Source organism: Phyllobates terribilis, unplaced genomic scaffold, assembly GCF_046119375.1.
Source record: "Phyllobates terribilis strain yellow unplaced genomic scaffold, ASM4611937v1 Scaffold_2__4_contigs__length_985480577, whole genome shotgun sequence".
NCBI classification, from domain to species: Eukaryota; Metazoa; Chordata; class Amphibia; order Anura; family Dendrobatidae; genus Phyllobates; species Phyllobates terribilis.
The window spans coordinates 701,576,649-701,598,505 of NW_027362762.1; the positions used below are offsets into that span (position 1 = coordinate 701,576,649).

Genomic DNA, 21,857 nt, shown 5'->3' on the forward strand with positions numbered 1-21,857 from the left:
CCTCCTTCCGCTCCCAGTACCTGCTGCCCCCTGGCAGCATATAGCAATGGACTTTATAACTGATCTCCCCGTCTCTGCCGGTTGTACGGTCATTTGGGTGGTCGCTGACTGCTTTTCCAAGATGGCTCATTTCGTTCCCCTGCCAGGCCTCCCGTCTGCACCCGAGCTGGCTAAAGACTTTATCCGCCACATCTTCCGTCTTCATGGCCTGGCCCTCCACATCGTGTCGGATCGTGGGGTACAGTTCACCTCACGCTTCTGGAGAGCCACTTGTAAACTGCTAGACGTCACCCTGGACTTCTCCTCCGCTTACCACCCACAGTCTAATGGTCAAGTGGAGCGGATCAATCAGAACCTGACCAGTTACCTCCGGCACTTCGTTAATGCCCACCATTCAGACTGGGTGGATCTCATGCCATTGGCCGAATTTTCTTACACCAATCACGAGAGCGAATCTTCCTCCAAATCCCCGTTTTTTCTTGTCTTCGGTCAGCATCCTCGGATCCCGTTTCCCGTCTCCACCTCGGTGGACAATCCGGCTGCGGAATCTCTTGTTAACAAATTTTCCTCCATATGGGAGAGTACCTGATCCGCACTCCTTCTGTCATCCGAGCGTATGAAAAGACATGCTGACAAAAAACGTCTGGATCCTCCTCAATTCCGTCCAGGGGATAAGGTATGGCTCTCGTCCAAGTATGTCCGGCTCAAGATTCCTTCCTATAAGTTAGGGCCTCGGTTCATCGGTCCTCTGGAGGTCATCAGTCAGATCAACCCGGTGGCCTATAAATTGAAACTCCTGGCCAACTTGCGGATCCCTAACTCCTTCCATGTATCTCTCCTCAAACCTGTGGTACTTAACTCTTTTTCCAAGTCTACAGGTACGCCTCCTGCTCCGGTTTCCGCTGAAAACGAATTTGAGGTAGACAACATTCTGGCCACCAAAAGGGTAAGAGGGAAGACCTTTTTTCTAGTAGATTGGAAGGGGTTTGGTCCTGAAGAGAGAACGTGGGAGCCCCGGGAGAACATCCATGCCCCTCTCATTCTAGCTAAATTTCTCTCTGGCCTAAAAAAGGGGGGGCCTAAAGGGGGGGGTACTGTAGCGCCGGTGTCCCTGCCCTCTGCTAGGCAGGGACGCTGTTCCCCTCACCCCTCTGCTCCGAGCCCGGCGTCCTCCTCCCGCTCTGCTGGCAGCGCGCGCTCCTTCCTGGCCACTGTGCTTAGGGCGCGCGCTCCCTCCCTCTTAAAGGTGCTGCGCGCACCGTCCTAAGGAGTCCCCGGCCAATGGCCGGAGGACTTCACCGTATATAAGGCACCTCCTCCAAAATGGAGGTGCCCGAGCAATGTTGTTGCACTGTTCACTACTCTGCTTCAGCCCTCAGGTCCCGTTGCCAGTTACCTGCCAGATTCCTGCCAGTTTGCTGTCTGATTCCTGCCTGATATTCTGCTTACCTGCCTGCTAGCCTGAGGTCCGACGGTCTGCCTACCGACTCCTGTCAGTCTGTCTAAGGACCAGCTTGCCCGCTCACCTGGGAGCGCTCCTCTGCTACCTGCCTGCTAGCCTGAGGTCCGACGGTCTGCCCTCCAACTCCTGTCAGTCTGTCTATGGACCAGCTTGCCCGCTCACCTGGGAGCGCACATCTGCTACCTGCCTGCTAGCCTACCTGGAGGCTCCGCCGTCACGTGCTGTGACCACCTGCCATTCCAGAGACTCCTGCCCGCTCACCTGGGAGCGCACACCTGCTACCTGCCTGCTAGCCTACCTGGAGGCTCCGCCGTCACGTGCTGTGACCACCTGCCATTCCAGAGACTCCTGCCCGCTCACCTGGGAGCGCACACCTGTTACCTGCCTGCTAGCCTACCTGGAGGCTCCGCCGTCACGTGCTGTGACCACCTGCCATTCCAGAGACTCTCGCTTGCTCACCTGGGAGCACACATCTACCATCTGCCTGCTAGCCTACCTGGAGGCTCTGCCATCACTGGTCGTACCTACCCTTTACCCAGAGACTGCCCCGGTCACTTGCCGTGACCTCTTGCCCGTTCATCCAGAGACTGCCCCGGTCACTTGCCGTGACCTCCTGCCCGTTCATCCAGAGACTGCCCCGGTCACTTGCCGTGACCTCCTGCCCGTTCATCCAGAGACTGCCCCGGTCACTTGCCGTGACCTCCAGCCCGTTCACTCAGAGACTGTCCCGGTCACCTGCTGTGACTGCCTGCCCGTCTTCCCTGGTCGCCACCCGCTCCCTTACAAGGACCGCCCCCTTGTATAGTAGCTCAGAGGTTCCGCCTCCCAGATCCGTTACACACCATCACCATAACGTCCATTTCCCCGTCCCTTGACACACACCTTGCCCATTTTAAATGGAGTTTAAGATTTGTCACGTTTCCAAAAATATCTGTATTATTACTGCAGTAATATAGGATCACGTCTGCTGAGATGACCACAGTTTTAGGCAGTGCCCTGGGGGTCAGAGATGCTTCCAGGGGTCTTCCCCATGCTGTTCCCATGTCTTTTCAGCACTGTATAAATGTGTGAACATAGCCCAAGATGTAGAGGAGCATTTTTGTTTTTGTATATTTATTTTGCCTTATATACAAGTCATTATACTGGAAAGGATCTTCCTTAACATTTTTTCCCAGGAAAATCTATTTTGGTTTAGTTTTTGTATGTTTTATTGTGAGTCCGTAAAAGTGGCATAATCCTCTGACAACATTGTTGACAGCAGTGATCTGGGAGTCAGAGATGCTTCCAGGGGTCTTCCCCATGCTGTTCCCATGTCATATGAGCACTGTTCCAATCGATTTGGGCAATTTTTAGGCTCTCCGCAGACTGCTGGGGGAAGGGGGGAGGGGAGGGGTGCCAGAAAAATGCTCGAGTTTCCCATAGACTTAGATTGGTCTCATTACTTGGACCGAGCACTCGAGCATTCCAATTTGCTCGACCCGAGGGACGAGTACCTGAGCACCACTGTGCCATGTTTTTGCCGTTTGTGGATAATGGCTCAGTGTGATTCGCTGGAGTCCCAAAGCTTTAGAAATGGCTTTATAACCTTTCCAGACAGATAGAACTCAATTACTTTGTTTCTTATTTGTTACTGAATTTCTTTGGATTCCAGCATGATGTCCAGATCTTTTGGTCTACTTCACTTTATCAGGCAGGTCCTATTTAAGTGATTTCTTGATTGAGAACTGGTGTTGCCGTAATCAGGCCTGTGTGTGACTAGGGAAATTGAACTCAGCTTCCCAAAGATGTGATAAACCACAGTTAATTTATGTTTTAAGTGTGGGGGAGGGGGGTCACTTTCTCACACAGGGCCCTGTAGGTTTCGCTTTCTTTTTTTCCTTAATCACAGTGATATAAAAAAAAGAATGAAAGGGGAGACAAGGGGCGCAGAGTCTAAGTGTAGATGAATATGTGCATTTGCCACAACAATATTTGTTTTTGTGCACTCACCCTTTAGATGTTTTGTATTTTCACTCAAATGATCCGTATAGTGGATCAACTTTTTGCAATCCTCTGGTCTGCAGCACAAATGCGGGAACTATGTCAGCCCTGGTATAAGGCTTGCATGTTGGATATTGTAGTGGAGAGAAGATTTCCCTTTTTCGGCGCTTCCAGAGGATAAGGATCGTTACAGATGAATTCTTTTTCTCAAAATCAGATTTATTCGGACACTATATTAAGAACCAACAACACGTTTCTGCCAGCAACGGCCTTCATCAGGTATAATATGTACTTTTAAGGACTTTAAGGGAAGACAATCTTTATAGACTGGTTACTCTTAAGATGTCGTGTTTTTTTTTTGTTTTTTTTCTTTCCTTGACTTGGTTGAATTGATTAGGATTGACACCACACCCCAATTAAGTTAGGAGAGTGGGTAGTTGTTCAACATTACATTCTAACACCATTCTGTGTACTAGAATGATATATTTTTTGATATTAGAATGAACATATATATAATAAAAATTCCTTTCTCTTTTCATTTCCTTCCCTTTCCCTTCCTTACTTTCTCTTTCTATATATATAATATATAATAGTAATATTAGAATACATAGTTGTGATTAAAATATATCTGGTGGTGGTTATATATATAAAAAAAAAATTACATGGTACTGATCATAAAAATACATAATTGTTAGTCTAGTATATAAAATATTCATAAAATATAACAGTTATTTTTACAGAAATGAGCTTTTTTTCAGTATTGGTAAATAGGGCTGTGCATTAATAAATATAAACTTTTTTTTTCTTCTTCTTTCTCTTCTTTTTTCCTTTCTATCCCCCCCTCACACATTTTCCACTATATCATTAAGACCATCTGGATATAGGGTTTTCAATAGAAAGATCCAATAAGACTCTTTTCTGTTTAGTTTCTGGATCCTATGTATGTCATTCTGTGGTATTTGTTCAACAGGAGTTACCTTTATGTCAATTTGTTTGTGGTGTTTAACTAAAAGGTGTCTGGACAAACTGTGTTTTAAAAAACCTTTTTTAGTGTTGTGTCTGTGGCCATTCATACGCGACCGCAGTGTCTGTGTAGTGCGGCCCACGTACTGAAGACCACAGGCACAATTGATCACGCAGATAACGTGGTCACTCTCACAAGTAAGGTGCTGCTTTATATTTATTGTCTCTCCTGTGCTTCTTGATGTGATACATTTTTGTTTGTGACTAATGATATTGCAGCAATGACATTTTTTTGATCCACATCTAAAAACTCCAAGGGGATTTTGTATAGGAGTCTTTTTTGGTCTTGAAGGAGAGAGGGGTTTCCCTAAGACACTAGGCGCAATAATGTTCCCAATAGTAACCCCCCTCCGGAATGTGATACCAGGATTCTCCGGTAGCCACTTTTTGAGAAAGGAATCCCTTCTTAGAATGTACCAATACTTTTTTAAAATCTGTCTTACTTTCACACTTCCCTGATTAAAAGCAGAAATAAAATTATAATGCCATCTTGTGTTATTTTCTTCATCATTTTTATTTCTCTTTTTGTACGTATTTGTTTGTTCATTGTCTATAACAGAGCACTGTTTTCTTTCTGTGAGTTTTTCATACAGACATTCATTTTGATTTTTTTTCAGGTTGATTTCATAGGCTTCTGCTATCAATTTTTTGGGGTATTTTTTATCCAAGAATTTTTTAGTCAGAATTTTGGATTGTTCCACATAATCTTTGTCTTTCGTATTGTTCTTTCGGATGCGCAGGTATTGGCTGAACGGTATGTTCTGCTTCCATTTGGATAATGTGCGCTCCGAAAGTCCAAAAATCCATTAGAATCCGTTTTTTTAAAAAAGGTTTTAGTTATAATTTTATTATTAGAGTGACTGATTTCCAGGTCCAGATAATGGATTTTTTCTTTCTCCATATTATATGTAAATGAAATACCCCAACTATTTTCGTTAAGTTCCTCTATAAGAGAAGTTGCTTGTTTTTCTGTGTCCTTCCAGAAGATGATTAAATCATCTATATAGCGCCTATATAGCAATATGTGTTCCTTATATGGTGTTTGGCTGATGGGAGATGAGGACTCGAATTTTTTCCTTAATAATAAAGCTGCATTTTTGTTTGTTTGTGTTATCTTTGTCTAATATTTAATTTGTTTTGTGATCTGAAACATTTAAGTGTGACAAACATGCAAAAGAATAAGAAATCAGGAAGGGGCAAACACCTTTTCACACTGCTGTAGATATTAGATAGATAGATAGATAGATAGATAGATAGATAGATATTTATCTCTCCCATATCTATCTATCTATCTAGAAAGGTATATAAATATAAATCATCATATACATCACAATGGCTTAGAACCCTGAGTGACAGGTGATGATGTCACAATCAGCCTCCGCTTATGACAATGGGAGAAGCCTTGGTTCCAGTCACTTTCTCTTGTGTGTTGCACTCACAACTTGTGTTGCAAAACTTGCTATAGAGTTTTAAAGAGTGATAGGAATCATCAGCGCCCTCTGGTGGAGAGAACAAGGTAAGTCTAACTATGTGTACAGCGAGCATTTCCCTGCAAACTATACAGCCCAGCCATGCATCACTGTGATCACTACACAGTGAGGTTACTAGAGCTCCAATTGCTGGGAAACAATGCGTTTTAGTACAGTTATATGAAAAAGTTTGGGCACCCCTATTAATCTTAAGCTTAATGTTTTCTTAAAATTGGTGTTTTTGCAACAGCTATTTCAGTTTGATATATGTAATAACTGTTGGACACAGTAATGTTTCTGCCTTGAAATGAGGTTTATTGTACTAACAGAAAATGTGCAATCTGCATTCAAACAAAATTTGACAGGTGCATAAGTATGGGCACCTCACCAGAAAAGTGACATTAATATTTAACAATTCCTCCTTTTGCAAAAATAACAGCCTCTAGTCGCTTCCTGTAGCTTTTAATGAGTTCCTGGATCCTGGATGAAGGTATTTTTGAACATTCCTCTTTACAAAACAATTCCAGTTCAGTTAAGTTTGATGGTCGCCGAGCATGGACAGCCCTCTTCAAATGATCCCACAGATGTTCAATGATATTCAGGTCTGGGGACTGGGATGGCCATTCCAGAACATTGTAATTGTTCCTCTGCATGAATGCCTGAGTAGATTTGGAGCGGAGTTTTGGATCATTGTCTTGCTGAAAGATTCATCCCCTGCGTAACTTCAACTTTATCACTGATTCTTGAACATTATTGTCAAGAATCTGCTGATACTGAGTGGAATCCATGCGTCCCTCAACTTTAACAAGATTCCCGGTGCCGGCATTGGCCACACAGCCCCAAAGCATGATGGAACCTCCACCAAATTTTACTGTGGGTAGCAAGTGTTTTTCTTGGAATTTTGTGTTTTTTTGACGTCATGCATAACGCCTTTTTGTATGACCAAACAACTCAATCTTGGTTTCATCAGTCCACAGGACCTTCTTCCAAAAAGAAATTGGCTTCTCCAAATGTGCTTTGGCATACCTCAGCCGACTCTGTTTGTGGCGTGCTTGCAGAAACGGCTTCTTTCGCATCACTCTCCCATACAGCTTCTCCTTGTGCAAACTGCGTTGTATAGTTGACCGATGCACAGTGACACCATCTGCAGCAAGTTGATGCTGCAGCTCTCTGGAGGTGGTCTGAGGATTGTCCTTGACTGATCTCACCATTCTTCTTCTCTGCCTTTCTGATGTTTTTCTTGGCCTGCCTCTTCTGGCCTTAACAAGAACTGTCCCTGTGTTCTTCCATTTCCTTACTATGTTCCTCACAGTGGAAACTGACAGGTTAAATCTCTGAGACAGCATTTTGTATCCTTCCCCTGAACAACTATGTTGAATAATCTTTGTTTTCAGATCATTTGACAGTTGTTTTGAGGAGCCCATGATGCCACTCTTCAGAGGAGATTCAAACAGGAGAACAACTTGCAAGTGGCCACTTTAAGTAGCTTTTCTCATGATTGCATACACCTGGCTATGAAGTTCAAAGCTCAATGAGGTTACAAAGCCAAAAAAAGTGCTTTAGTAAGTCAGTATAAAGTAGGTAGGAGTATTTAAAACAAGAAAATGATAAGGGTGCCCATACTTATGCACCTGTCAAATTTTGTTTGAATGCAGATTGCACATTTTCTGTTAGTACAATAAACCTCATTTCAAGGCAGAAACATTACTGTGTCCAACAGTTATTACATATATCAAACTGAAAGAGATGCTGCAAAAACACCAATTTTAAGAAAACATTAAGCTTAAGATTAATAGGGGTGCCCAAACTTTTTCATATAACTGTATGTCTAGATGGTATAGGAATGCTGGAACCTTTAGTTCTACAGCATATATGACCATAGATTTTTGACCGCTAGCATAATCTACATTGTGGGCCATGACATGAATGCAAAAGTAAGCTAATGGTGCCAGATATATACAATAATAATTGCTATTACTTGTACCAACAAAGAACCTTAAACAATCTAAAAGAGTTGTATACTGTGTATGTATGTATGTGTATAACATATACATATATATATATACATATATATATTCCACTAGATGTTACGATTTCTCAGCACTGATGTAGACTAATGGCTAGTAAACTTGTGCAGGCAATGTGTAAGGTAGAGACAGGTAGGCAGGTAAGGCCGGGTTCACCCTAGAACTTATTAGTGATCTTTAGTCTTCTCATTCTGCTTCAGAAGCAGAAAACCACAATGTAACTGATCGGTTCAACAACTTATTGATTTCAATGGGTGATGTAATTGGTCAGTTTCTTTCTTCCCTGTTCATTTTTTAGTTATTTATTTTCAAATGAACAATAGCGCGACTTACTGCACTCTTTCCAAGAGAAAAAAATGGAAATAGAATAAGTGGATAAGCCAACGGCAAAGGGATTTACGCAGAAACCTTTACATATAAATACATTTGCATTTGTTTTTGCTTCTTTTAGTAAGCTGTCAGATAAATCTCAATTCAACCCAAATTTTTAGATTAATTAGAGTCACCATAAGGCACAAAAGCCAATATGTAACCAAAGAGAAAAAAGGGGGATGTGCCAGGAACAACGTACAACAATGTTTTTAATAAAAATATCAATTTTATTGAGTCAGTCAAAATATATATAAACAGCAATATAGTAAAAGCAAAAAACTGACACAACACAGGCGACAAAGAAAGTTGGTGAGTGAATAAATCACATAGAAGATTGAGAATGTGTTTGTCACTCACCAACTTTCTTTGTCGCCTGTGTCTGTGTTATGTCTGTTTTTTGCTTTTACTGTATTGCTGTTTATATATATTTTTTGACATATTTTTAAATCACAAACAAGCGCTAGTATGAACCAAGCCTATGGAGGTGGTCATCATTACCAATTAGTTTATATTAAATAGCAGCCCAATATTAATTATGAAATACATCACGATGGCTTAGAACCCTGAGTGACAGGTGATGATGTCACAATCAGCCCCCGCTTATAACAATGGGAGAAGCCTTGGTCCCAGTCACTTTCTCTTGTGTGTTGCACTCACAACTTGTGTTGCAAAACTTACTACAGTATAGAGAGTTTTAAAAAGTGATTGGAATTGTCAGCGCCCTCTGGTGGAGAGAACAAGGTAAGTCTAACCTTTTTCTAGTGACTAAATGGGTTGTCTATAACTGGACAACCCCTCTTAATAGCTTGAGTGCACAATATACAAGTAAAACACTCAACAGCTCTTGGACTGGTTCCGTTCCTATAATGTTGGCACTGTGTCTCCCAGTAGTCATGGGACAGTATTATGTCATGAAACTGCTGCAGCCAATCAGTGGCTGCTGATTGGGTGCACAGTTTCACTATTCTGTCAGAGTGGACTTCCGACATTGAGACACGACCTGCAGGTTATTATAGACAGATAACCCATTCTGGATTACCAGGCCTGGAATTATCCATACACAGTACAGTATAGTCACATTATAGTAATCTGGCATTAATGGAATTAATGGTCGGCTGGTCTTCGTCTCCCATTAGAATGAGTGGAGCTGCAAAGCACATAATCGACCACTGCTCCACTCACGGTCAAATTAAAGCCTTGATTTTCGGGAAGTCACCCCCTTTGCCTTGGTATTACCTCTTGGTAATAGAGGTAAGATTAACAATCGCTCAAAGTGTAGTTATCATTTTAATTTTTATCTCATAAATCAATAGTGCGCATGACATTAAGAAAATTTGTAATATATCTTATAAAAGATATTGGTCTCTTTCTCCTCTTGGGCTGATCTTTCATTTTCAAAATTCTCAATTCACTGGTAAAATCCGTATTCAGTGAAGACAGATTTTCCCATTACTGAGATAGGAGATGGCAGCTGCCAATGATAAGATTCTATGTAGAGAAGAAAGAGGAGAAGGAGGATATCTGTCTCCAGCTCTTCTGTTCTAATTCATCTCATTTACATAGTATCTTATCTGTAGTATCTGCCATTTCTTTTCTCAGTAATGGAAAAATCTGTCTTCACTGAATACAGATTTTACTGGTGAATTACATTTTTTTAAAATGAAAGACCAGTCCAGGAGGAGAAAGAGACTGGTTTCTGTGATAAGATATATTACAAATCATGTGCATTATTGATTTATGAGATAAATATTAAACAATTGTTACCCCAAGGTCTTTAGGAAAATAGCGCAGTATAACATTATTACATGGCACCTGCTTTTGTAGGCCAGTCCAGGTTATCTTCTATTACTGGACTATCAGACTTTCTGTACTTTATATAATTGATGATGATGAGAGTAATTAAATGTTTTTTCCGTTTTCTGTGTCTATCTCCAGTGTTTTCAGGGCTCTGTTAACATGGCATCTCTCCAGAAATGCGCTCATACTATCATACAGATGTTTGATGATGAGGATGAGGAAAAAGCTAGACTTGATAGGCAGGACACAAATGGCCGGAGTGTAATTTCTTATGTACGCTCCATCATTACTATATTGATTCTGTCCTACACAAATCTAGTAATCTACATGAATTCCTTTATTGACAAAGGTAGGTGAAGGAGGGGTAAAAGGTTTTACGTCTGGGGGGAAGATTTTTTAAGCCTGTAGCTGTGAAGGTGTCTATAATAGCACCACGACTGTCTGACTCTTCAGGGCATATGAGAAGCCTATTAAAAAAAGTACTACAGTTCTCTAATTACAAATGATCATTTGTGCTCTTCTCTTGTTCTTGTAGGGGTGAGGCCATATCTGCCAAGCGCCTTTATAATAGAGGACAGTGGACTTGGATGGCAGAACATAGGTAAATGTCAATATCAAATTATATTCTGTAAGTCACCATGAAAGATGCCATTAGAAGGAGGACTGATATCAAATCCCTGACTCAAATTTGATAACATCTCAGTGTCAAAATGATCCACTTTGGAAGATCTCATGACCCTTTAACCTATTACTGACATCCGCCGTACATGTATGGAGCAAGATGAAAGCGGGTGTATAGAGCAGGATATTCCCGGCAGATAATAGCTGTGACACACAGAGCGTGCCTCTAAAGGCTACGGTCACACTATCAGTATCTGGTCAGTATTTTACATCAGTATTTGTAAGCCAAAACCAGGAGGGAACAAATAGACAAAAAGTATAATAGGAACGCGTCACCACTTCTGCATTTTTGACCCAATCCAGGTTTTGGATTACAAATACTGATGTGAAATACTGACCAAATACTGATAGTGTGACCGTAGCCTAAGGGCTCGCACGCATCAGCGTAAATAAAATTGCTCCAAAGTTGTTCCAGGAAAGTAGGATGAGTGTCATGCGAGTACAATGAGATTTTTATCAAGTAGCCCCTTTATGACATCCGTATGCAATGCATTTTTAACATCAGCTTTTACATACAGTTACTGTCTGTCATTTAAAGCTAGTTTTCTAAGTAATAAAACAATCTTATATACAGATATATATAGGTAGAACAGATAGAATAAATAGGATAGATGTCCTGTAGATATTCAATGTCACAAGACCCCTATATATAATAAACTTCCACCCTTTAGTGCCTTTCATGTGGAACTAAAGGGTGTTTAGCCTTTTTAAACTTATTAAATGAATAATTATTTTTTTTTAAAAATGGCATAGGATCACTCTTATTTTTACTAACCAACTGTGGGAAAGCAGACAACTGCAGGCTAGTGTTATTATTGTGGGAAGGGGGCAATAAACATGGCTCTTCCCAGACTATTAATATCAACTGACAGCTGTCTACGTAGCCTTTACTGGTTATTAAAAAGGAAGATGCGAAAAAAAAATTACATTGGGTCCTCCTTATTTTTAATAACCAGCAAAGGCAAAGCAGACAGCTGTGGGATGATATTAGTAGCTGGTTATTAAAAATAGGGGGGGACCCCACATAATTTTTTATGTGGTCCCCCCTTTTTAATAACCAATATGGACTATGTAGGCAGCTGATATTAGTAGGCTGGGAAGCTTCATGGATATTGGCCTCTTCCCAGAATAATAACCCCAGCCCCCGACTGTCTGCTTTCTCTCAGCTGGGTATAAAAAATAAGGGGGACACCATGCCATTTTTTTCATTTAGTTTTATATTTATTAGCTAAATACATGGACAGTAATCTACAGACGCACTGCACTAATTATATAGCTCACTGACATCTTTGTATCTATCTATTCTGATGGTTCACGCTGTGAATTTACTGTACTCGGTTGATAAAAAGCCAGGTTGCCTATGAGTTGGGTGCGTAGAAATCAGAAAGCACGCGCCTGGTTCGTTTGCTGTGTGATTTTTTCTTTTCCGCACTCGCAGCATGCTGCAATTTTTTTCTCGGTCTGATTTGAGCTGAGAAAAAAAAATCACAGATGAGCACAGAATCAGTGAATGACATTAGTCAGAGTGCGATTTTCCATCAGATTGCACTAGTTCAATTTATACACAGATGTGTATGAGCCCTAACAGCTGTGATTGGAGACGAGTCCGCCCTCAGCTGTTAACCTGTTAAATACCTGTGTCATTTTCTGACAGCGGCATTAACAACGGAATGGCATGGTGATGCATCATTCTATACGCCCATACGCTGTCCTGTGAACAAGCCTATGGGTTGGTAAGACAGTCAGGGGGTGGGGATCTGTTGAAGACTTTAATGTCAGCAGGGAGCTGGACTTCAAAGGAGACCTTTTATTTTCCTGTATACAGCAAAAAAGGTCAGCTTTTTATACTGTAGTATAGTACAAGTGATCTGATGATTGCAGGTTCTAGTTATCTAAGGGGACTAACAAATACAGTAAAAATAAAAAGTTTTAAACTATATGAAAAAAGAAACAAAAGTTCGAATTACTCCCTCTTTCCCCCCATTAAAAATATATTTTTGTTAAATAAAAATGCACATATGTGATATCACACATCCATAATGGTTTGATCTATCAAAATATAAAATAAATAATCCGATCAGTAAACACTATATACAGAAAAAAAAATCCAAAAATGCTGTAAGAAGCGATCAAAATGTCATATCTATCCCAATATGATATCAATAAAAATGTTGTTTCCCCCCACAAAATATAAACACTGCACAGTTCCATCAACCGAAAAATGAAAATGTTACGGGTCTCGGAAAATGGCAAAACAATCAAAAAAGTTAAAACAAAAAATGTCCATATTTTTCACCACTTAAACTATTACAAAAACTGGACGTTGCCATAATCGTACTGACAAGAAGAATCATGATGCCAAATCATTGTAGCCGTAAAAACAATTCCCAAAAAACAATGTCAGAATTGCGTTTTTTACAATTTTGCCACAGTTGGATTTTTTTCCTTTTTTTAAGCACACTATGTGGTAAATTTAATGGTGTTATTCAAAAAGACAACTTGTCTTGAAAAAAAAAGTCCTGTTACGTCCATGTTAAGTGATAATGGGTTAAGTGATAATTTGTTACAAAGACATCTTTTTTCCCCTCGCCCCTTCAGTTTCCATCGTCAGCTATGTACTGGCTCATCAAGTCTTTGGATACCTGGGTGACCGCTGTAACAGGAAGAACATAATGTGTGCAGGGATGTCCTTCTGGACAGTCGTGAACCTCTGCATTTCCTTCATTCCCAACGAGGTAAGTAGAACATAAGCTGATTCGGTAGAAGCTTACAATCTTCGTAGATGTTTTTTCTCCAGATGCAACACTAACATAGTAAATCTATTATTTTAAAGCTGAGGTCACATCCTTTTAGAGCCGGTTTCAGGGTTTTTTGGAGGGAAAAATAGTATTTCTTACAGCCAAGTGAATATTGTATATCATAAGTAATGTGGTAGACCTCGCCTAGTCTATCATGAGACAGATTTCCGTTTACAATGAAAACTGTGACAGTGATGTGAACAAAGCCATATTGCTATTTCTCTGCCCTTTGTTGCTATTGTTTTTCTCAGAAAACTTAGTTCAACTAATATGGCCACTGTTATGGCTCTTGTAAGGGTGGACACATGGCGCCCTCACACTACTGAATGGGAAATCTTCTGTAGGCCTCTCACTTGTCAGTATTCAGATCAGTATTTTGTAACCTAAAACCAGGAGCGGGACAAACTGGGAAAAAGTTACAAATCTATCTGTTATACTTTTTCTGACTTTATGTTCTGTTCCTGATTTTTTTTTACAAGTACTGATGGAAAATACTGACCAAAATACTGATGCGTGAAAGTGGCCTTACAGGGGTTATCCCACCAAAAATCATTTATCTGCTATTCAATGCATAATTTTTGGGTCTTGCATCACAGTTACCCCTCAGCACCCAATCAATAAAAAAGATGTCCCAAGTTCTCATATCTCAAGAATTTGTCTATGCTTCCCATACACTTAAATGTAGTGGCAGTGCACTTGTTTGATCAATATTCGTGCGGAGATGGGTGAGACATTTCCGGCTTTTTAACATGCACTGTTGTCGCTGTGGGCCCTTATTGTTATTATCCTGTATGGTCCAGAATGTATGCTCATCAGCATTAATTCCTTTTAACACCTTTTTGTCTATATATACTTGTGTGTTCTTGAACACGACTCTTTATCATTTTGCATTAAAGGTTACGTTTTATTGGAACTCTCATTGCTTGTTATATACATTAATTCTACTAGAGAGAACTGTGACTGTCACCATTGGTGGCCACATTTAGCTGGTTTTATAATTTTAATCTATGAAACAAAAGTTAAAATGACCGTTACATTTTAAATGATGACTTGTGGATTTAATGTCTTTTTCAATACGTTCCTCAAACACCTACTCCCATACCTCTGCAGAACCAAGTAGGCAGTTGTTAAGAAAAGTTCCTGAAAGATTAACTGAATATTTTTTATGTTTTCACAGTATTTTCCACTTTTTCTGGGAATAAAAGAACTGATTGGAACCGTGGAGGCAAGCTTTTCCACAATTGCCCCTTCAATCATTGCTGACCTGTTTGTGGCAGAACAGCGCAGCCGCATGCTTTCCATCTATTACTTCACTGCACCTCTTGGCTGGTAAGTGTGTTACCTGAACATGTGCTAATGGCTTCTTCATCAGGCAGATTCCTCCTGAAATCCACATGAAAAAGATTCTCAAAACCGCTGCTAAAAATGAAGATAGTGCACAGCAATGTGAAAACAACATTGCTGTGCACATATTCAGTGTTTTGTAACTTCTTGTTTGGAAACTGTGAAGTAACATAGTCATTGTGTGATTTTGCCACTATAGTGTAAAATAAAAAGAAAAAACTCTGGTGGTAGAGCGACCACAAATAAAGAGGGCAAGAACCACTAATGAAGCCTCTTCAGGAAGTGGCCTCGCCTAGTAACTCTGCCAGTGGTACAAAGACGTTGTGGGAACATACCCTAACAGTAAGTGTAGACATGGTGGATTGATTTGCTGTGGATTTCCCATAAGGATTCAGCACCATCAATTAATTGCAAATGTACAATGGATATGGAAGGGATTTTACAAACAACCTACACATGCTGCAGAACGTTCACCTGAAATCTCCTAGATTGGAAGAGCGTGGGTTCTCACATCTATTTCTTATACAGCATTCTTATTTCGCAGCTGTTTTTCTACTACCCCACCTGACTTTTTCACAGTACTATATAGATATAATGTTCTGAAATGATGACCACTTTGTTTCTTGTTTATATAACAGTGGCCTTGGATACACTATTGGGTCTAAAGTGACAAGCGCAGCAGGTGGTGACTGGCACTGGGCCTTTCGGGTAAGTACTAAACCTGGGGGATTCTTGTGGATAATCTCTAAATTTTAATGATAATCCTTATACAGTCTTAATGGAACTACTTCCATATCCACAGTTTACTACAGGTAACCTTACATTGTACATGCAGTCCAATCTGAGGACAGCACAGTATAGCGGAGAAGCTGAGCAGAATGATATATAGCTATGTTGGGAAAGATTCAGTATAACTTGTATTTTATTCTTTGAAATTCGTGGGGTTTGTATGTAAGGAGTCAAGTGGCGGTCCTACTATGTGACTGACAGCTATCTGTGAATGCACAGTCATACAGGCAAGATTATCAATCACTGATTAGGACCGCCCACTGGACTTATATACATACTAACATGGATCTCAATAAATATAATGCGAGTTTTACTGAAACTTTTTTAACAAGAATGTATATCAATCTGCTCAGCTCCTCCTGCTCTATAACATCCTGCATGGAGATCAGATACCATTTTCAACACAAGTTCCCATTAAACTAGACTGTGGTCACTTTCTTTTTGTGGTGATACCACTGTATATAACATATAATGCCTCTTATGTCTCTCTTCTGTGACACAGGTTACCCCTGGTCTGGGCCTTATAGCAGTCCTGCTAACTATCAGCTTTGTCAAGGAACCTCCCAGAGAAGCTTTTGACTGGAACAATAGTGAATTACCAAACTGTAATAGTTGGATGATGGATTTGAAAGAACTGTTAAATAAGTGAGTGTTTTCTGTGTAGTGAGTGTTTTTGCTGATTTACCATCTGACTTCTATGTTATTGACATGTTTCTTCCTTTTTCATTCTCTGCAGCAAATGTTTTATACTTTCTACTCTTGGGACTATGAGTGTAAAATTTGTAGCTAGTGCCATTGAGTTCTGGGCTCCTTCTTTCCTGATACAAACACGGATTGTCATCCAACAAAAGGTGCCATGTCAGACTGAAGTGTGCAACTATCATGACAGGTACAAGTTTATCAAACCTTAATTTTACTTTCACTGGAGAGGGGTGTTGGTGATATAATATTTTCTCTATGCCAGACCAGTTTCCTGGTGTTAACAAAAAGTCACATATTATGGTGGATGTCATATTTGCTCAATAATTGTCAACTTTTTCTCTTTTTCTGCCATGAGCAGCTTCCAAAAATACACACAAAGCAAGGGGGCATGGACGCCCATGACGTAACAAATTTACTATAATTTACACCAGAACTTGGCTGGCGCATATTTGATTTTCTGGCACACTAACTGCCATAGATATGGAAAACTTTTAACAAGGAGTTTGCATCTTAATAAATTGGGCATAACTTATTTTAACAGATTTCTTATAAAGATAGGTGTAAAGAACTCCTGTCATAGTAAATTTTTCTCCAATTTCTTGCCATGTTATAACAAATTTCAATTCATACTTGCCATCTTTTCAGAATCGGCACTCCAGAGAGGCAATCACGGCTCAGAGTGTGCCACAGAAATTTTTCTCATATAGCCATGCCTCCATTTTAGACCACTTCCCTCCATCCATTGACACCTTCCTCACCCTCCTTTGGAATTGCATTTGGCTGCCTCTGAAGCCTCTGAAGCTTTAAGTCACATTAAAATCAACTTTCTCGGAGGTTTTGGAAGACTTATACTAAGCCCTGGAGATTTGTCAACTCATTCACGTGGACTTACCTTTTTCAAAAAGTCTCTGCTAGAGTTGGCAAATATATCTCAACTAAACATTCAACACATCTCATGCCATTAAAACGTTAAAAAGTTAGTTTCATGTATGCGCCGCAGATTATCACAATGACTTCTCTTAAAGTTGGGACCTTGAAGACTAATCTAGAGATAATTAGTACAAATATGGCATTGTACCAGTGGAGAACGTTCAAACACCAATTCTCTGAAGAAGATACATTAGTTGGAGCATTCCATCATTTATATTGCATTACTTGGAGTTCCTTTACTAATCTCTGTATCACATTTCCTTGCAGCCTGATTTCCGGCATACTTACAGTCTTCTCCAGCGCCTTTGGAATTGTAGCAGGAGTGGAGATAGCTAACAGATACAAGAAATATAACCCTTGTGCGGACCCAATCGTTTGTGGAGCTGGCTTGCTGATCTCCGCCATTTTCTTGTTTATGGCGCTGTTTATTGCAGATTTCAATCTTGTGGCCACTTATGTAAGTCCTGATTCACAGATTGCTGTAATCCATTTACTGGGTCTATATTAAATCTGATGTATTGAGCTCTAGATATCATGGTTACGGTATATGGTGGGGGCGGTCTTTAAATGTTTGGAAATTAGAGTGAATAAATAGATTAAAAAGCAAAATAATTAATGTTATTATAGTATTGTGCACATAGCGTATCTCATATCCCAGTATGGAGAAGCTTTCAATACACAAAGGTATATATAGATATGCATATATAGAGACAGACAGATATATAATGTTTTTATCTTTCTGCAGGTCTTTATAGTCCTCGTAGAGATATTACTTTCCATGAACTTCTCCATTGCGGCTGACATCCACCTGGTGAGTAAAGAAAAATGCTAGACTTATCATAGCTGAAATTATATTAGTAAAGGCCTATCCTTGCGGACTGAGCTGTTTACTTATGTCTCAAAAATTTTCATTTTTATATCTGGTCACTTTGTCCAAGTTCTCTTGTTTTGTTGGGTTTTGTGACTTTGCTCTACTTACTCAGAATATCCTGTTGTTTCAGTATGTGGTGTCTCCCACAAGACGTTCTACAGCACAGGCCATAGCGAATATGGTGCCTGTCCTGCTGGAAGAAGTTGAGAGCCCCTATCTCATCGGAGTGGTAAGTAGATGTTATTGCTTCCGGAATGGCTTATGAACATTTTAGCATGAGGTCTTATTGATACAGGACCTTGTGTAAAGCAGTATTATTTGTTGTGGCCTCCATGTCTGCATACAGCACCCAGAATATACAGATGTAGCAGGTGTAAAATTATCTTTCACAGGTGTGCATAGTGCTTCTGCAATTACTGTAAAACAGACACTGATTTTCTTTGTATTGGGGTGGCTGCATTAAGCAAAATGAACTAATGGAACTTTGTTTCCTGTACATCAATGTTCATTGGGTAATAAATGGTCGTTTGACTATTGCTACATCTGTAGGCTGCATACAATCAGTAGAAATATGCAGAATCAGTACAAATCCAGTACAAATCCAGTACCCCGACAGAAAACAAATAGAACCTACTGTATATACAAGCAAACTATTCTAATCTTGTGGTCATGACAAGAGACCTCCAAAGACAAGATGACCTGGCGCTATGTCAGATTATCTGCTGTAGGAGGAGGCCACATGAATCCTGTCTCCTGACAACTTGCAGCACTGAGGCTGAGTGAATTGGAGCCAGTGTTTGTGGTCTGGCGGATGGGAGCTCCTCCACTATCCATAGTGAGGCACCTTATCCTTCCATGACCTTTCTAGCCACCACATCTCCTAACAAGTATCCAGTGGCTGCTGTCCGGGTAAATGTGTGCATGTATTTATATGTATGAAAGTTATTATCCATCCCATGCATAACTATTAATCTCTTCATATCTACAGATATCTGACTTCATCAAAAAAGGAAAAGCAAAATCTGCTCTATGGCAGTTCCACAGTCTCCAGTACACCCTTATGGTGACTTGTCCATTTGTGGTGGTGATTGGAGGAGGTTTCTTTTTCGCAACTGCCCTCTTTTTTGAAAATGATCGTAAGCAAGCAGAGATGGAGTCTGAAGGTGCGTATAGAAATATGTTCATTATCCTCTCATGTATCTTGCAGAATTAAAAAAAATAATAGAGGAGATTGAAAGGTGCCACTAACCATCCCGTAAAAAAATGTTTTATTCAAACTAAATTCAACTGTACTAGGACCCGTTGAAGCGTAGTTTGATGTGAAACGGTAGTCATCCTCCATGTTTCTCAGATCCTCCTGCATCCATGTTACTAATTTAGTTTGAATAAAACTTTTTTTACGGGACGGTGAGTGCCACCTTTCAATCTTTGCTATTAATGGATTTTTTTTTATGGTTCCCGTGTGTCGGATGGTTACAGTGAGCGGTCCGAGAGTCAAGGACAGTAATAAATGGTGCCGGATTGCCTCTATTTTCTTTTTTTCCAGAATTAAAATAAAGCCCCACCTTGGATTAGCATTAGCTCTATTATCTGCAAATGTAAAACCCAGCATCATCACATCTACATAACCTGTTATTAGCTAGAAACTGATAACCACAATAGACGCTATTAGGACATCATTATGACAATACTATACCTACTTTTAGCCAAAAGTCACATACTTCCCTACTGGTTGTGAGGACGGTGTTCAGGAATGTATCAATTGTATTTAAAAAAAAACACTGAAACGAAAAAAAAGGTTCTGGATAATTTTTGGTGGAATCTTCTTGTAGCCATATGATTGAGTTCTGAAGATAAGTAAATATGTTGCATGCTTTGCACATCTCACTCCTGCTGTAAATAACACTCTACTTCTTTTTACTTTTCTTTCTCATTACCCCAGACTAGTTCCACCATTGCAACTGCTTCCCGCAGAGATTTGCATTTCAGACATGAAATGGCCTCCATGTTATGATCACATGACCTGCGCTTCAGGAAAAAAGGGACAGATTCCGGGCTCGGTTTCTGTTCTCACTACTGGATATGACATATACTGAACTTTCCGCAGTCAGATGTACCCACTCAAAGAGTGAGTTTCCTACTGCATCAAGAGACAGATTCCGGGCTCGGTTTCTGTTCTCGCTACTGGACATGACATTTAAATACTTTATGCAGTTAGACGTATTCAAGGATCAACCTATCTCTACGTCACATGGCCTATCATCATTGGGGCCACACTGAAGACTTTTGGGCATCACGGTAGCACAGTTGTTAGCACTGTTATGTTGCAGTGCTGAGGTTCAAATAACCAATAACAACATCTGCATGGAGTTTGTATGTTCTCCCCGTGTTTGCGTGGGTTTCCTCCGGGTACTCCGGTTTCCTCCCACACTCCAAAGACATACTGATAGGGAATGAATTAATAAAAATTGAATATTTGACACCTTGAATGAAGTTAATAGTCTATAATGAAATAGTAGTATACATGAGCTTCTGTACATATCTTCACAGGGCTTTATAGAGCAAATATGGTTCCCCCAACACATAGAAGCCTCAGATTGGGCCTTGATTCTAACAGATCCACACATTACATTCAATGTCCTGTGCCCTCATATATGGGCAGCCTCTATTATAGGAATTATAGAAGTAATCAATCATAAATCTGAGTGAGAATTCCCAGTTTTCCGACATACATTTTATTAATGGTACTTGACAGGATAAGTACATCCTGGCTTACAGATGGGAACAATAGTCTGCAATATGCTTTTTAGGATCATACAATCAAGAATACAACCATGCAAACTTTATCGATATACATTGGTAATAGTATGGCTCAAACTAAATAGCTCAGTGGGTCTCGATAAGCATACTGCATTTACATTGTGAAATGTATTATCTGCTGGATCTGCATTGGAGAAGTGTAAGTGCTGTCATTGTGAAGTGGAAGCATCTAAGAGTAACAACAGCACACGCACAAAGAGGTAGACCAGACAAACCCAAAGAGCGGAGTCTTTCGTGTTTATATTAGCTTGCAGGTGGGTTCGTACTCGCCTGCATCATATTTTCTTTTAGTGGCTGTTTAAAGATATTGCAAAGTTGTACCATTGAAGTGAACAATGCAGCAGTATAAATCTCCTCGAACAGGTGATTAGAAGGAGTGCCAATACACGGAGCATGAGCGATCTATTATTGATGACTTATCTGTGATTATACTTGTGCATCTACACAGTGAGTGTATGAATATCTGTGTGCGTATACATCTCTGGATCATGACAAAGTGGAGCCCAAACACAGGTCTAGAAAAGGATAGAGCACTGGCCTAAGACTGTGGGGCTGAAGCCGGCATGACGGTGGTGCGGCATAGGTGGGAACAGGTATAGGGAGGATGGGGACAGGTGGGGGCCGCTTATAAGGCCACGATGGGAGTGGTCTGGTCTCTTTCCCCACTTCCAGGGCACAATGCAAGTTCACTCACCTGGATCATGTCAGTGGAACAGCTGCTAGAGGCCCTAATGATGGCGGCCATGGAGCACCCCCCTGGCTGGCTGGAGGAACAAGTGGCCCGGATCACAG

General features: G+C 40.4%; 1 protein-coding gene across 1 annotated transcript; it reads left to right on the forward strand.

Moving 5' to 3' along the window:
• The first annotated feature begins 9,470 nt into the window (after positions 1 to 9,470).
• Positions 9,471 to 19,493, forward strand: LOC141247464 (protein spinster homolog 1-like). Its single transcript, XM_073669218.1, has 13 exons — positions 9,471 to 9,584; positions 10,269 to 10,479; positions 10,666 to 10,731; positions 13,410 to 13,546; positions 14,787 to 14,938; positions 15,592 to 15,661; positions 16,245 to 16,387; positions 16,479 to 16,631; positions 17,642 to 17,831; positions 18,120 to 18,185; positions 18,376 to 18,474; positions 19,234 to 19,408; positions 19,453 to 19,493. The coding sequence occupies exons 1-13, from the start codon at positions 9,471 to 9,473 to the stop codon at positions 19,491 to 19,493; spliced, it is 1,617 nt and encodes a 538-aa protein (XP_073525319.1).
• The last annotated feature ends 2,364 nt before the right edge of the window (positions 19,494 to 21,857 follow it).